The sequence below is a fragment of the Pipistrellus hanaki genome (genome assembly GCF_964339955.1).
Source record: "Pipistrellus hanaki genome assembly, chromosome: 1".
Classification (NCBI taxonomy): domain Eukaryota; kingdom Metazoa; phylum Chordata; class Mammalia; order Chiroptera; family Vespertilionidae; genus Pipistrellus; species Pipistrellus hanaki.
Window position 1 is genome coordinate 203228303 of NC_140503.1, and position 15563 is coordinate 203243865.

At 44.1% G+C, this 15563-nt stretch overlaps 1 protein-coding gene across 9 annotated transcripts in view; it reads left to right on the forward strand.

Annotated features, from left to right (window-relative positions):
* Nucleotides 1-11912: 11912 nt before the first annotated feature.
* LDB2 (LIM domain binding 2) overlaps nucleotides 11913-15563 on the forward strand; it is a 328763-nt gene continuing 325112 nt past the window's right edge. For 4 of the 9 annotated variants that reach the window (XM_084889097.1, XM_084889099.1, XM_084889101.1 and 1 more), the window contains exon 1: nucleotides 11940-12216. In XM_084889097.1, the coding sequence (XP_084745223.1) occupies nucleotides 12085-12216 (132 nt within the window). In that variant the 5' untranslated portion in view covers nucleotides 11940-12084. Of the gene's footprint in view, nucleotides 12217-15563 lie in introns of all 9 variants that reach the window. The other 5 variants (XM_084889093.1, XM_084889100.1, XM_084889094.1 and 2 more) reach the window with 4 other exon arrangements.

Consider the following 15563-nt stretch of genomic DNA (forward strand, 5'->3'; position numbering starts at 1 on the left):
GTGGCAGACCTCAGCAGAACACTCAGGCAGGATGCTCCTGCAAGGGGAGGCAAGCCTCCTCTAATGGCAATTTTGACTTGAGCACGCCCATTTGGGCTTCTGGACTTTTTTCCCCTTTCTTTCTTTATATATATATTTCAGAGAGGAAGGGAGAGGGAGAGAGAGAGAGAGAGAAACATCAATGGTGAGAAAGAATCATTGATTGGATGCCTCCTGCACAACCCCTACTGGGGATCCAGCCCGTAATATAAGCGGGTGCCCTGACTGGGAATCAAACCATGACCTCTTAGCTCATAGGCTGGATGCTCAACCACTGAGCCATGCCAGCTGGGCTGGACTTTTCTTAGAACTGCCCTTCAGTCTAAGACTCTTCCGCCCAACTTCTCTCCCTTCCTCTGTGCCACCAGGGTTAGACCTGCATCCTGGTGGCACAGCTCTTCCAGCCTCCCCAGCTCCCTCTTCCCCAATCCCCCCAGGGACTTCCCCTAATAAATCTCTTGCATTTCTGATGTCAGGTGCAGATCTCAGAGGACCTGGCCTGCGGAAGCTCTAAAGGAACATTTAAGTAGAATTGAAGCTCTTTCTCTTTCAGTCACTCAATGGGTGCTCTTCCCCAGTGCCCAGTGGCTGCGGCAGCTGTGGGCTTGGTACAGGAGCTCCCAGGGATGAGCTGCTGGGTCCTTCTTCTCAGTGTGCCCTGTGGAGAAAGCCAGGTGACTTCACACTTGTCTTCATACTTGGAGACATTGTGAGTTTCCTTCCCAAGTATGTATGATGCATATCAACATGAAAACCAAGTTAAGATTAAAAACTGCTGGCGGGACTCTCTTCCTCTAACTCACTTGTAGGCCAATTTGGTAACCTGAAATGAACAATTTACAAAGTAACGTACCCTTTGTCTTAGCATAATTTTACCTCTAGAATTCTGTTGTGGATAAATGGGGGTGTATCCAGAGAGATACGTGATCAATGAACCCACCTAAGTGTATGAATTGATGCATTCACCACCTTGATTGTGGTAATTATTTCACAATGTATATGTATATCTAATCATCACTCTGTGCACTCTAAACAGATACAATTTTTATTTGTCAGTTGCACTCCAATAAAGCAGAAGAAAGATATTAGTATATTCATTCAAGGATTGTTGCATTAGAGGAAATAATGCAAGATATTTATAACTACTCCAGGGGACAGTTAGATCCGTGAAGGTCCATTCACATAGGGCAATCTTCTGCACCCTTAAAAACAATGTGTAGAAAGCAGGTAATGACAACGCAGTTGGGAAACAAAGAAGATAAAAGAAGAGTGGCCTGATAAAATCAGTGGGTAAATGCCGAGTCCTTAGCAAACAGTAGAGACACAAAGTGCTGTTTTCAGAACAGTAGTTTCTCCAAGTTACCTGGCCTATTACATACTTCAAAGGCGATGGCAAATGACAGGGGGAAACCGGGCTGGTTCTGGAAAATGTACTATTATGTACAGTTATTTTCCAAAATAAATTGTTTGATCTCGGACGAGGGTAGGGCTTTCATGAAAGAAAAACACACACACCCTTCCATGTCAGCCCCAATAATAGAGGGACTCGGAAGTCAATTCCAAGCAGGCACAGGCGCCGGGGGCTCCTTTGTTCGCCAATGAATGTCCGGGTTCAAGTTGTGCCCTCGAAGTCCTCGGCTGGCTTTGGGAGACTTTGCGCAGCCACACTGTCTTTCCTCCAGCCTTCAGGTGCCTGTCAAGTCCTGGGGTCACAGCAGCCAATCTGCAAGCCTCCCAGAGAGAGAGGCGGGAGGCATGCTGAAGGAGGGGTCGGGGAGTAGTATTTATAAGTAAGGTCTGAGAAAACAGCAGGAGGAAGAAAATGTGATATCATGGATCATAATTTTAGTGTGTCAGAAAAATGCACAACAGCCAGAGATTTAGCTAGTACAGTGTTTGTGGAATAGTTGTCACCCACTTGGCTTACTTTGATCAGTTTTGAGTTATGGCACTTTGTGTGTGTGTGTGTGTGTGTGTGTGTGTGTGTGTACGCACGCACATATGTGTGGGATTTGGGGGAAAGGTATCATATAAGATTAGTAAAATCTAGAACCTGCCCTCAGGGATCTTATCCATAATTTAAGAAGAAAGACCAATTCTGTGTGTGGTAACTTCTTCATGCATAGATAAGAAGATCTCCCTCTCATAGGGACATTGTGGAAGACATAATTTTATGTAAAGCAGACTCTACATTTGCATGGCAATTAGTAGGCAATCAGTAAATGACACTATTAGTTTATTCTTCTTACTCTTATTAGTATAGGAGGAGACAACACATAGGGTTCCTTTCCACTCCCTTCCAACTCCTGCTGTTCTGAGCTAAGCTGGCATCTTGGTGATGGGGTTTGGAAGGCTTTGCCTGTCAGGTCTATTTCCCATCTCTCCCAGGTTCTATGTACTGGGTGGCTTAAATCATCAGGAACACGTTCTCTCACTCTTCTGGGGGCTCTAAATCCCAGACCAAGCTGTCAGTAGCCCCATGCTCCCTCTGAGGGCTCTAGAAAAGAATTCTTCCTTGCCTCTTCCTATCTTCTGGTGGTTTCTTTGCTTGTAACAGCATCACTCTAGTTTCCACCTCCCTCTTCACATGTCCATCTCCCCTCTGTGTGTGTCTGTGTCTCTGCATCTCTAGTAATTGACTTTAGTTCCATCCTAATCCAATATGACCTGATTTTAACATGGCTACATCCACAAAGAACCTATTTGCTAAGAAGCTCACATTCACAGGTACTGGGGGTTAGAACTTGAACTTATATTTTGGGGGACATAGCTCAACTCACTACATTTACCTTCTGGTAAGGACCATGTATTCTTCAGGTCCTTAGATTTAGGAAGACCAACTCTGGCCCAGGCTAGAAGGGTGGACATGTGACCCAGGACTGGCCATTCTTTTGGCCAACATAATTGGTTTAGATTTGGGCATTCGTGTCCAAACAGGCAATGAGATTCAACACTGGCATTTTTATTTACACTACTGCAAAGGAAGACTCTTTTTCTGCCAGGCAAGCTTGTACAAACATAAGCCCATTTCCGGCCACATCACCACATGGACAAGCCTGCCTGTGAGTGCGGAAAGCCCGCAAGGCTGAATTTGGGCCCCTAGGTCCTACTGTACCTGAGCTCAGATACCTCTGAATTTTCCAGTGACATGAGCCAGTAAGTTCACTTCTTTTCATTTTTGCCACAGACATTGGGAGTCAGATTTTCTTTACTTCCAAACAAGAGTCCTAAGTGATACACTGCATCCTCTTATTTCCTTCTATTTTTCTTCATGACAAAATGTGTTGCATGTCTGTGTGACTGTAGTGTAAAAGAGGCCTGTTCTCTGCTCTCCAACAGCTTACTACTGAGCGTGGAGACAAACAGGGGCTGAGGACATCTCGGTTGAGAGCATCGACAGAGAGGAGCCAGAATGTCGGGTTCAGTTTCCATCCTGCCAATTACCACTCGGCTGACCTTGGGCAAGTTACTCAGCCTCTCTGTGACTACGCTTCTTCATCTAGAAAATCGGAATCATTAATAGTTTTTATCTTATGGGAATATTGTAAGGATTCATCAGTTAATATTTATAAAATGCTGGGAGCGGTGCCCGACATTTTGTAGCAGCTATATGAAGTTAGTTACCATTATTGAGTCGAAAGTATTCTTCCTTAATGTCCATAATGGCTCTTTGAAATTAGCACCATTATCATCATTTTATAAATAAAGAAACTAATGCTAATGTCAGTGATGAGAATGGGCATTACAGAGAAAAGTGTCCTAGGAAGTGAATCTCAAATTTATCCACTTTTGTTTGTCCAGTACCTGACTTGTAAGTACCCAATAAATGTGTTCTGAATAAATGAGGGAATGAATGAATGAAAATAAACTTAATACATCCCTATTGTACAAGGGTTGGCAAAAGTAGGCTTACTGTTATTCACGTGGAAAAATAAATAAGTAGCTATGTCACTGGGCTGGTGTGGGTCAGTGGTTGAGCGCCAACCCATGAACCCACGGTTTGATTCCTGGTCAGGGCACATGCCCTGGTTGTGGGCTTGATCCCTAGTAGGGGGCATGCAGGAAGCAGTGATCAACGATTCTCTCTCATCATTGATGTTACTATCTCTCTCTCCTTTTTCCTTCCTCTCCAAATTCAATAGAAACATTTAAAAAAAATAAATATTTTTTCCCCCATATGAACGATTATAAACCGCCTTTTGCCCACTCCTATATGGATAGCCTGGCCTGGAATTAGAGAATGTAAATTGCTAGGTCAGCTCCTGGGATTCATCCTGATAAGTTTTCATCCCTTATTTTATAAAAAATATACTAAGCACCCACATATTGGAGACAGCATGTTAGATTCTGAGTGTACATGGGTGGATATAACCAACAATCATCAGCATTCACAAATTTACACTCTCATAGTGGACACGGGGAGTATACAAGTAAATAGCCAATCCAGATGTGATCACAAACAGAGCTCAGCATTAGAGAGCTAGCAAATGAGATTTGAGATTCGGTGACAGAGCATCCATAGGCTATTTGAATAGTTTGGTCCTGGAGGGAGCACCTTGAGCTGAAACCGAAGGCTAAGGGAGAGCTAGCCACACCAGTGGCAGAGAGGAGAGTTCCAGAATAATTGAGAGGAAGGAGTTTGCTGTATCTTGAGAGTGCAGTGTCATGAGAGGAAAGAGAAGCACAGACATGGCTGGCAGGGAGGGAGGGGCCAGCTCAGAGTCTGAAGGGGCGGGGTCAGCATCAGTGGGCACTCAGCGATCACCTGTGAGATGATTAAAGAGCATAGATGGCCCATGCTGCAGGGTGGATTTCACTGTTGGGACTTGGGAAACGAGCTGCTCTCAGCGACTCTGGCCTTCCTCAGTCTTTACATTCATTTCTTAGATTTGTTTTGAGCAGGAGGATGTTAGAGAATGACAGTGGGCACCACAGGAAGGTAAAGCCAAAATACCTCCGGAACTGCAGGGTGGACACAGGTTCCCAAGCTTCTCAGGACCATCTGTGATGCTGACTCCTCCTCAACCGGGACTGACTCCATACATGGAGCTTATTTTTTTAATTTAAGTTCTTTATTGTTCAATATATTATATGTGTCTCCTTCTTCCCCCATTGACCACTCCTTGGCCTCCCCCATCTCCCAGTACATACCCTCACCCTACCCCCCGTCATCTGTGTCCATGGGTTATGCTCATATGCATGCATACAAGTCCTTTGGTTGATCTCTTACTCCCTCACCCCACACCTTCCTTCATAGTTTGGACAGTCTATTTGATGCTTCTACGACTCTGGTTCTATTTTTGTTCATTATATTCCACATTAATTTATATTGATCCTTATATTCCACAAATGAGTGAGGTCATGTGATATTTATCTTTCTCTGACTGGCTTATTTCACTTAGCATAATGCTCCCCAGTTCTATCCATGCTTTTGCAAATGGTAATAATTCCTTATTGCAGCATAGTATTCCATTGTGAAGATGAACCACAGTTTTCTAATCCACGTTTCTTCTGATGGGCGCTTAGGCTGTTTCCAAATCTTAACTATGGTAAATTGTGCTGCTATGAACATAGGGGTGCATATATCCTTTCTGACTGGTGTTTCTGTTTTCTTGGAACATATTCCTAGGAGTGGGATTACTGAGTCAAATAAAGTTCCATTTTTAATTTTTTAAGAAAACTCCATATTCTCCACAGTGGCTGTACCAGTCTGCATTCCCACCAGCAGTGCACGAGGGCTCCTTTTTCTCTGTGTCCTCTCCGGGACTTGTTCCATGCGAGGAATTTAAATGCCTGAACAAGGACAAGGGGTGCCGATGGGAAGACTGCCTTTCAGAATTCCATGAGGTCATCCATCATTTTCATTCTAGGTGATGGCCAAGAGCAATGAGAGAACTTTTGGTCTCTTTTTTAGATTTTCTGTTTCACATTTTCCAGAGAGAAGTCTCTAGACAAATGCATGCTGGGATTGAATCTCTTTGTCTGAAATCTGCTTTCCGAAGCATAGTTCAGTTCTCAGGTCTGTGTGAATCCAATCCATCCTCCTCATATCTGCAAGTCACTTTATTTTGTCACTTTCTGACCCTCCCCCCAGTCCTGATGCAATAAACCACAAATTTCTTATTAATATTGTATTGTCTCCAATGTTTACAAAGTTTCTCGACTTTTATGTCAAACATGTTCATCTCTGCTAGGCATGATCTTTCTCCCACTTTCATCTTTGTCTTTCTGACAGATGTTTGAAGATAAACACAAATGCCAACTCCTCTGTAAAGCCTTCCTTGATTTAACTGGTTTGAATAATTCCTTCCTTCCTTGAAGGCTCTTTGTAAATTAGCATTGCATTTATAAGTTTAGAGGTGCTAACCATATTATGCCTTAGAGTCGTTTCTGCTAATGCCTACTTTCTATCTCAGCATGTCCACCAAACTTCAGTCTCACGTCACATTTGTTCCTGAGATGGGCAATGCTTATCACTTCTCCTAATAACAACAATGACAATTACAAACAAATACTAAATGCCTAGCATGGTTCTAGTCAATTTACATGTATTGATTTACTTAATCCTCATAAAAACTACAGAATTGTTATTAGTCCCTCTTTACAGGTGAGAAAACTGAGGCACAGAGAGGATAAGTGCCCAAGGACATATAGCTAAATTAGTGAGATTTCAAGGTTTGTCCTCTAGAAGGTTATTCTAGACCTGCCTTTCTACTATATAGACCCAGGGTTGGAGATTAGTTCTGTGTCTACTTTAATTTTTTCCCTGGGGCTGTATTCCCAGCACATGCCACAGTGCTTAGGACAAAATAAGGGTTCCATATGTACTTGTGAATGAAGGATGCATATTTTGCATATCTGTAAGTCACTTGGAAGCCGAGAAATGCCTTAGATGTCTTTATCTTTATCCCCCTGCCACATCTCAGCTGTATCTTGCACATACCTGTTAGTTAAATGCTTATTGAAAGAAGAGGCAGAAAGAAAAATAGAGGACACAGAAATAGGCAAGGAAGGGCAGAGAGGGGAATTGAGAGTGGGAAAAAAACTAGCTTTCTGAAGCAAATAGAACTTGCTAGCAGGAATTGGAGAGGGTGCAATTGAATAGATTAAGGAAAGGGACAATGACTTAAACACCTAAAGGGACCAGGTAGGCAAATGAAAATTAGGGACATTGGCTGGTGAAGGCTAGAGGGTGATGGAAATCATGGTGGAGTCACATCCCAGGGCTTGTGATTTTTCAAGATGAAAATCTGGATTTTTTTTTTTATGGTCTAAGATGAAAATCTGGATTTTTTAATGTCTCCTTTTCCCCCAATTGACCCTGCCCCCCCCCAGCCATTCCCACCCCAAGCAAGCCCCCACTGCTCCAGTGTCTGTGTCCATTGGTTATGCTAATATGCATGCATATAAGTCCTTTAGAAAATCTGGATTTTATATGAAAATCTTGATTTTTGTAAACTGTTGACAAACATTTCAAATTAAAGGTAAAATAAGCACTCACTGGGTTAAATCTGAGCTGAATATAGCAAGACACGGTCTTTTGGAGCTTATTCAATACTCAACATGCAAAATTATATTTAAACTAGTGTGGTCCAAAAATATTTGGGGTAAGAGAACTGTCACACTGGGTTAGGCTTGCTCATTCATGTTTAAATTTTTTATTTTGTATTTTTTTAAAAATATGTTTTTATTGATTTCAGAGAGAGGAAGGAGAGAGAGAGAGAGAGAGAGAGAGAGAGAGAGAGAGAGAGAGAGAGAGAGAGAGATCAGTAATGAGGCTTGCTCATTCTTTTATGGTATACAGATATTGATTATTGTATTTCCCTATGGGGTCCCAAAGGAGATGATTTGAGCACCTTATTGGTTTCTCTTCTCAGGCTCAGTCCTGGGCCATAAGAAGATGAATCCATCAAGCTGGTCCATCAAGAAGCAAGGAAGCAGGACAGACAGACAAGAGGCAAAACCAGCCAGTTAACCTGATGGGGCCAAGGATTAAACACCTAATAGTGGAGCTTTTGGGATATCTGCCAGGAACTTTTGAACAAATAAAAAAAGGTGAGAGCAGTTGGACAAGGCTTCAAGGAGAATGGGTATAAATGGGGGAACAGCAGCTATCTGAAAGTAAGCAGGAGAAAGAATGAAATCTCAGTAATGACAGCCACTTCATCCTCTTGGCTTTTCTCTCATTTAACTGGGGACACATGGCTTGAGCACCTACTGTGGTCTCAGTAGCATGCTGGTCACTAGGGACAAAAACAGATGCCTTAAAGATGAGAATGAACCAGAGCTTAAGACTTAGGCAAACTGGTATGGATCTTGTCCCTATCACTTATTAATTGTGTGACTTTGAAGAAGTTTCTTAGCATCGTAAAAGCCTCAGCATCCATATCCATAACATGGGAAAGTAATTTAATAAATCATATTGGCTTATTGTGAGATTAATGAAGAATATTTGTGGAAACCACTCAGCACAGTGTCCACCACATAGTAAATAACTTCACAAATGACAGCAATTACTATGTTTGTATGGAAATTCTCTAATAGAAGAATATAGAAGATACCCTGTTGACCCCCAAAAGTAAATTATTCTCCATCTCTTCCTTTTATGTATTGGCTTCATAGCACACACTACAATTCGAAATTATGTTCCCAGAGACTTACTAGTTCTACACAGTCCTCCTCACCCGCCATCTTGGTTGCAAGGAACAGGAAGGCAGGGAGTCTATCTCTTGTGTCCACCTTGCCCTCTGTTGTTCCTTACAATTAAGCATATACACTTGACCCTTAAACAACATAGGTATTTAAACATGATTATTTTTTTCAATAAATAACCATCAGCCCTTCATATTCATGGGATTCCAATCTGCAGATTCCCAAACAGAATTTTACATCTGCCTGTTGTGAATTTGCAGTTGGGAATGCAAAACTACTGTTAGTTTCTATTTGTGGCTGGTTGGATTGGTGAAGGTGAAGGGCTGACTATAGAGTCAAAAATTATACACAGATTTTCAACTTTCGGGGGGTACCCCTAACACTAGAATTGTTCAAGGGTCAACTGTATTAGGTAAGTGAGAATAATAACATTTTTTGAGCATTTATATGTGTGGGTTCTAAAACACTTGAGAGTAGTGTTTCATCTAGTTCTTTGCAACAGTCTGATGGGTTGTTACTATCATTGTCCTCAATTTTAAAAATGAGGGGACTGAGATACAGAGAGGACCAGCGATTTGTTCACGTTCACAAGACAAGTAAGTGGTGGAATCAGGGTTGAAATGTGCTATAGGCTGGTGCTATAGCCTGTGCCTGCATCCTTTATGAAAGGAATATCTGTGGAACCAATGAATTCATGAATAGGAAGTGAAACAGCATCCACAGGGAAGGAGACAATTTAATTGGATACCAGGATGAGTAGAACTTTGCAGGTAAACAAGAGACAAAAGCACAAATATGTACATTTGTGGAATGAGATTCTAACTTCAGGAAGATCAAGTGTAGCTAATTAACTGTGTGTGTGATGTGTTTGATAGACAGAATGAGACAGAGAGAAAGTGACTCTTAACCAGCCTTGTGAACCATGCAGAGGGAGGAGTTTGGACATTTTCCTATGTACAGCAGGAAAACACTGAAGGGGAAACATGGGACATGATCAATACTCCTTTTCTAAGGTCAGCATTCTGAGTAGAATAAGGAGGAATCACCAGTTTGGAGACTCATGAAATGGGAGGGCTGAGAAACCACGTGGACCAAGCAAAATGAAGTTTCAGACGTTTCTGAATTTGGATTAGGTATTAACAGGAGCAATATTTACAGCGCTATAACTTGGAATGGTCCAAATAATTACTGAAAACACACACACACACACACACACACACACACACACACACACACCAGTGCCTTTATTCAGAAAGGGGTTCCCTAAATGAATTTTTGAGCTTTTCCTTTTTGAGTCAATCAATACTGGGCTTCCCATACCTGCTAGGTGTAACTTTGATTCTTGCATGGAAACAGCCAGGTAAACGCAAACTCGGGCAGGCACTCAACTCTTGGACTGACTGTCTTTAGTTTGGGAATTTAAACACAAGGAACTGTTAGGTTTTGCCATGGCCATCCTTCCAAAACATAAATCACCCCAAATTTGTTTGAAATCCTGTCCTAGAAGGTTGTGTGTTTTGACAAACCTTGCAGCAAATTTGGTCCAGCTTTTGGATTTGTAATGAAACCTGACACCGAGCATGCTGGCCTTCCCCGGGGTCTCTGGAACAAGCTCCCAGCAGCCTTAGTGCACTGCCTCCCTCACTGCATCCTGGCAATTCACAGGATTGTGTGGGGTTGCGCTGGACTTTTTGGGGGGTGGACTCTGCAACCATGTCATGCAATATGGAAAGGGACCAAGGAGGGACAGTGATTTGGGGGCATTTCTGGACTTGACTAGTCTTAAGAGTGTACATTGCAGTATTAGCAATACCTTATCCCCTGTTGGCTAGTGGCTTGGAGGTACCCCAAGCCCTGAGTGGTGCAGGAAGTTAATTAATCTGCCTATTAAAAAGAAGAAAGGTCTCATTTGCATACATTTAAATTCACATCTTGCATGCATCTTGCTTTTGGTGGTCTTTGCTTGCTTTCTTTAATGTCACTGACCTAGCTAGGTATTCGCGCCACACGTTTACATTTTCTGTGTCTGAGCTCTGTGTAAGGGTGTATATTTCCTTATCATTGGTTCCAGCAGAGTTTGATTGCCCTATAGATAATTTTATTCTCTATAGTGCTTCTTTCCCCTCCCACGGTAACTGTTTCCTTCCAGTTATCCTATAGCACAGTTGAGATAAAGATTTATATACTTGACCAAAATAAAGACTCATCCCCATCAGAGATGCTTGGAGATGAGCCGTTCAATTATCTGCAGTTTCCCACTCAACCGAATTTTCCATGGTCATTTTTTTTGGGAAGTTTTCCCTTTCTGGCCTTTTCTATCTTTTTGGGAGGTCTGCCTCTGGAGTTTTGTTTTTGTTTTTTTTCCCTCTTGGGGGAGAAAGTCCATTGCTTCATGGATGTACCTCTGGCATGCAATCTTCCCAGTTCTTGTTTTTACCTGGAAATGCCTAGGCAAGCTGCATTCCAGGGCCTCCTCAAACCAGCCTGGAAGGAAGCCTTAGAGAAGGAGCAGGAGGTGGAGGGGACAGGGGGGAAGAGATTGGGGAAGGGGGAGGGTGAGGAAGGCTCGAAATGCAAAGACTATATGCCAAGCTCTTGGAACAACAACAAGTAAAAACAAAACTGTAGCGGGAGGTGAGTACGGAGGGAAATCCTTGCACGGAGTGAATCCCCAGCTCCCGTGAGGGGGGATCAGGGTGCCGAGTTTTGTAGTCCTCACATTTCTGATACATGACCACAGTGTGGCTGTCAGGGGTGAGTGGCTCAGGCAGCCTGTGCAACCACCTCTATGCTAACAAGCTCAGCAGTCAGGTGGGGAAGGATCCTGGCTGGAGGGAAAAAATTAAAACCAAACCTTAGACCTCTGTCAGCCTGGGAGGAGAATTATATTTTTGAACTACTCCTCTACAGTGTGGACAGGAAATGACCTCTCCACAAACTGCTTCTTTCAAAACAAGCAGTGGTGCCTAAAGCTATCCAGCTTCTCTCTCTCTCTCTCTCTCTCTCTCTCTCTCTCTCTCTCTCTCTCTCTCTCTCTCTCTCTCTCTCTCTCTCTCTCCCTCCCTCCCTCCTTCCCTCTCTTCCCTTCCTTCCTTCCCTCCCTTCCTCCCTCCCACCCTCCCTCCTCTCCAGAGCTCCTGCTCTCTCCCTCTGCCTGCTCTCCCTCCCTCCCTCCCTCCTCCCTCCCACCCTCTCTCCTCCTCGCTCCCGCTCCTCGCTGTAGAGGGCTCTGAGAGCAGCTCCCAGCCAGTGTGTGCAGCCTGCCTGCCTGCGACTGTGTGTGTGTGAGCGCGTGTGCGTGCGCCTACTTTGTACCGCGAGGAACACAGCCCATGTGCTCTGCATGGACGTTCCTGACACTCTGTGCAGCGTGATTCTCCACAGGCAGGCAAGATGTCCAGCACGCCGCACGACCCCTTCTATTCTTCTCCTTTCGGCCCATTTTATAGGAGACACACACCCTACATGGTGCAGCCGGAGTACCGGATCTACGAGATGAACAAGAGACTGCAGTCTCGCACAGAGGTAAGTACTTCACCCCCCACCCTTTGGGGCGTGCGTTTGTGTATATTTTTCTGCAAACTGTGCGCGGGCTCTTCCCGGGATGCCGGCTGAATTCCGTGGGAAGTGTCCCGCTAGCTACTCCCACCTCCGTGGAAACGAGCGCCAGGATGGAGCCACTAGTTGGAACGCTTGGAGCTGGGGACAGTTTCTGCTGGAATCCTCAAACAGACAGCCCAGCACTTGCCTGGCTTGGGGGGTCCCCAGACAGGCTGCTGTCCCAGAACCCCCGGGTTTGTCCCAGAACCCCAGGGTTTGCAGGCTCCCAGGGGGTCCGTGAACAAGCGTGTCTGGAGATGGAATGCTAAAGGGGTTTGCGATCATTTGCATCCCGCAAAATGATTTTTAAAAACACATCCCAAGGGAAGTCTGTTTTGACTTGCATTGGCTTTTTTCAAGTCATCCAAATCGAGATGAGGGGGGCAGGAGAGTAACCCCGAGTACTTTTCCGAACTGGCCCTGCTGGGGACACGGCTGGCTGTAGATTTCTGTGTGAAACCCGAAAGCAGTTGCTTGGGGCAAAGGGGGTTCCTGACTTTCTCCTGTGGGGGTGGGAGTGTCTCCTCAGGGCTCTGCCTTCCTCAGGGGCTGGCCCCGCAGCCAAGGCAGCTGCACTTTCTGCATGTGTGGGATTCTGTGCCTGAGAGAGGGAGCCTCAGCCCAGGGGCCAGCAAGTCTGGGAGCAGAGAGGAGGACAGGACTTGGAGAACTTTGTCCATGCAAAACTCCAGGCTGCCTCCTGCCATTGCAATATTTAATGACTCTCTCTGTGCTGGCTCTGAGGGCAGGCAGGTCCTGGGCGGTCCCTGAGCCTGGAAGTTGGGGCTTTGTGTGGAAGTGCTGTAAGGAGGAGTTCTCTCAAAGTCACTTGAGGAAGTAGAAATCCCTGGGAAGTCAGTCAGTCTTGGCTGCAGAGAGCAAATGCCCAGAGGGGGATGGCAGAGAGCGTTTAGGGAAGAGCTGTGGTGGAATTTTAGACGGGAGAGCGTCTCTCAACTCTGGAAAGGAGCTCAGCCGAGGCGGCAGGATAACATAAAACACACTTGCTTGAATTGTCAACGGAGCCATGGAGTATTCGTGACGTGTACCATATTTAATACAGCTAACAAGATGTGACCTGCTTTCTGATTGGCTACCTGCTGGACAAGCACTGATGGCTTTTTTTTTTTTTTTTTTTTTAAACGGGGCTGTCTGGATCCCTGCTATTTTCTTTATGTGTTCATAACTCCATCGGGGTTAAATATAAAGGAGGACACTGTTGCTCTCCCTGGAAGTCAGTCGCTTTCCAGAAGTAGAAACTGTTTTGCTCACAGAGCTTTGACACTGGTGTGTCTGGCTGTGTGTGTACTTGTGTGTGACAGTTTTTATGTCTCTCAGACCTTAGCCACTGTGTGCTGCAATCTCGAGTGCTTGCGTAGATGATTGGTTACTGTGGCTTGCTTTCAGAATTAGGAGACTATAAACAGTCTTATAGTTCACACACACACATTCGTTCATGGCAATATGAATTTCAGATAAAAATGTCTTAGAAATAGGATTGGGTTTAAAAAAAGAGACCAAGGGTCAGTATGGCTCAATTCTTGAAGAGCAACAGGCTTGAGAAAGAACCCGTATCCACATCACATTTGGAAAGTTTGGGAGGAGTTGTGGAAAGAGGTGCGTTTCCCGTCCTCCTTGGCTAGGAGAGCAGGCAGGTTTCTCCCACACCTGTGCTCGCCAGTGCCTTCAATTTCCACTTGGCCAGGGCTCAGCCAGGAGGCTCAGGGGAGAGACCTCTCCACCCCGGCCTCTGGATGCCACAAGGTCCCCACTTTAGTTCACATTTGAGAGGAAACCTTTGAAAAGCCCCCCATTCATGATATGTTTCTTAACAATGGCACATTATTATTATTATTATTATTAATTTTTTTGAGAGCTAGCCTCAGGTATTCCTAACTTTTGGGTTATGGTATTACTTTTAAAGATTTCTTCTTAGGAGAAAAACTGCTTCATAACTCAAGAACCTGGAGAGAAAAGCTTGCTCTGACAACTCTTAAAATGTGTGTAAACCTCCCTGGCTGTGACAGAAAACAGTTTAACTTTCTCCTGGTGTGTCCCAGGGCCAACCCGAACATGCCCCTCCCCCCTCCCTAGGTAGATCTTTTCTTTAATTAACCAAATAATTGCCTTGGCACTTCCTTTTTTCTTTGCCAAGCGTAACTAATGTCATGAACCTAGAGCCATACATTTTTCCTTTTCATTTCATATGAAAAAAAGAATTCTATGATTGCTCCTAAGATATTTATTACTTTAAAAATATAGTTCAATTGATTTTTTTTTTTTAGAGAGAGAGAGAGAGAGAGAGAGAGAGAGAGAGAGAGAGAGAGGAAGGGAGAAGGACACACAGAGAGAAACAGCCATTACCTGCCTCCTGCATGCCCCTACAAGGATCCAGCCCGAAACCTGGACACGTGCACTGACCAGGAATCGAACCCGCATCCCTTCCATGCTGGGGATGACACCCAACCAACCAAACCACACCAGCCAGGGTACTCCTAAGATATTTACATATTCACATTAAATATTAACTTTTGATCATGGTTTGGTATTGGAAAAGAAAATATTTAGGAAAAAAGTTATATTGTACTTTTAGACACAATGGTTATTTATGATAAAGTTGTTCTGAGTCAGAGATGGCTTGGTTGGGATAAAATACCATACTACCCAGCAAAAATTACCAGTTTATTCACACACAAAATCCAATAGATAGTTGAGCAATTGCTTTCAGAATTTAACCAATGCCTCCAACCACTGGGCAAGAGAGACTCAGCCTTTCTCCTCTCCTGGTTTCAGGTCCCTATATTACACAGTGTTATTTTATTGATTCCTAACACCACCCACACAGGCTCACCTAGGTCATACTGTCAACTCCCCATTCCTTTTTCAACGTTGACTGGGCTAGGAAGGAATTGCAGCCGGTCATTCTGTGAGGAATAAATTGCAGATCAAGTTCTTAGAAGTTTCCTGGAGCCTTCCTTCTTCATGGACAGGAAGGAGAGTAGTGAAGAACTGGTGTTTACTGGGCCCCCTCCCATTGCTGACTGTCAGGGCATCCTCTCATGGGAGTTTGTCAATTCCACCCCCTTCGGAAGCCAGTAGTTTTTAGTTTAAAGAACATTAGACTGGGCGTTAAATCTGTTTATTTCCGTAATTTACTAAGCAGTTGGCTTGGATCTTGGGTCCTCATTGGCACATTCCTTGCAAAGCCCTTGCATTAAAAAATTCAGACACTACGAGTAAGTCCCCAGTTTGGTTTGCTTCGGCATGAGATA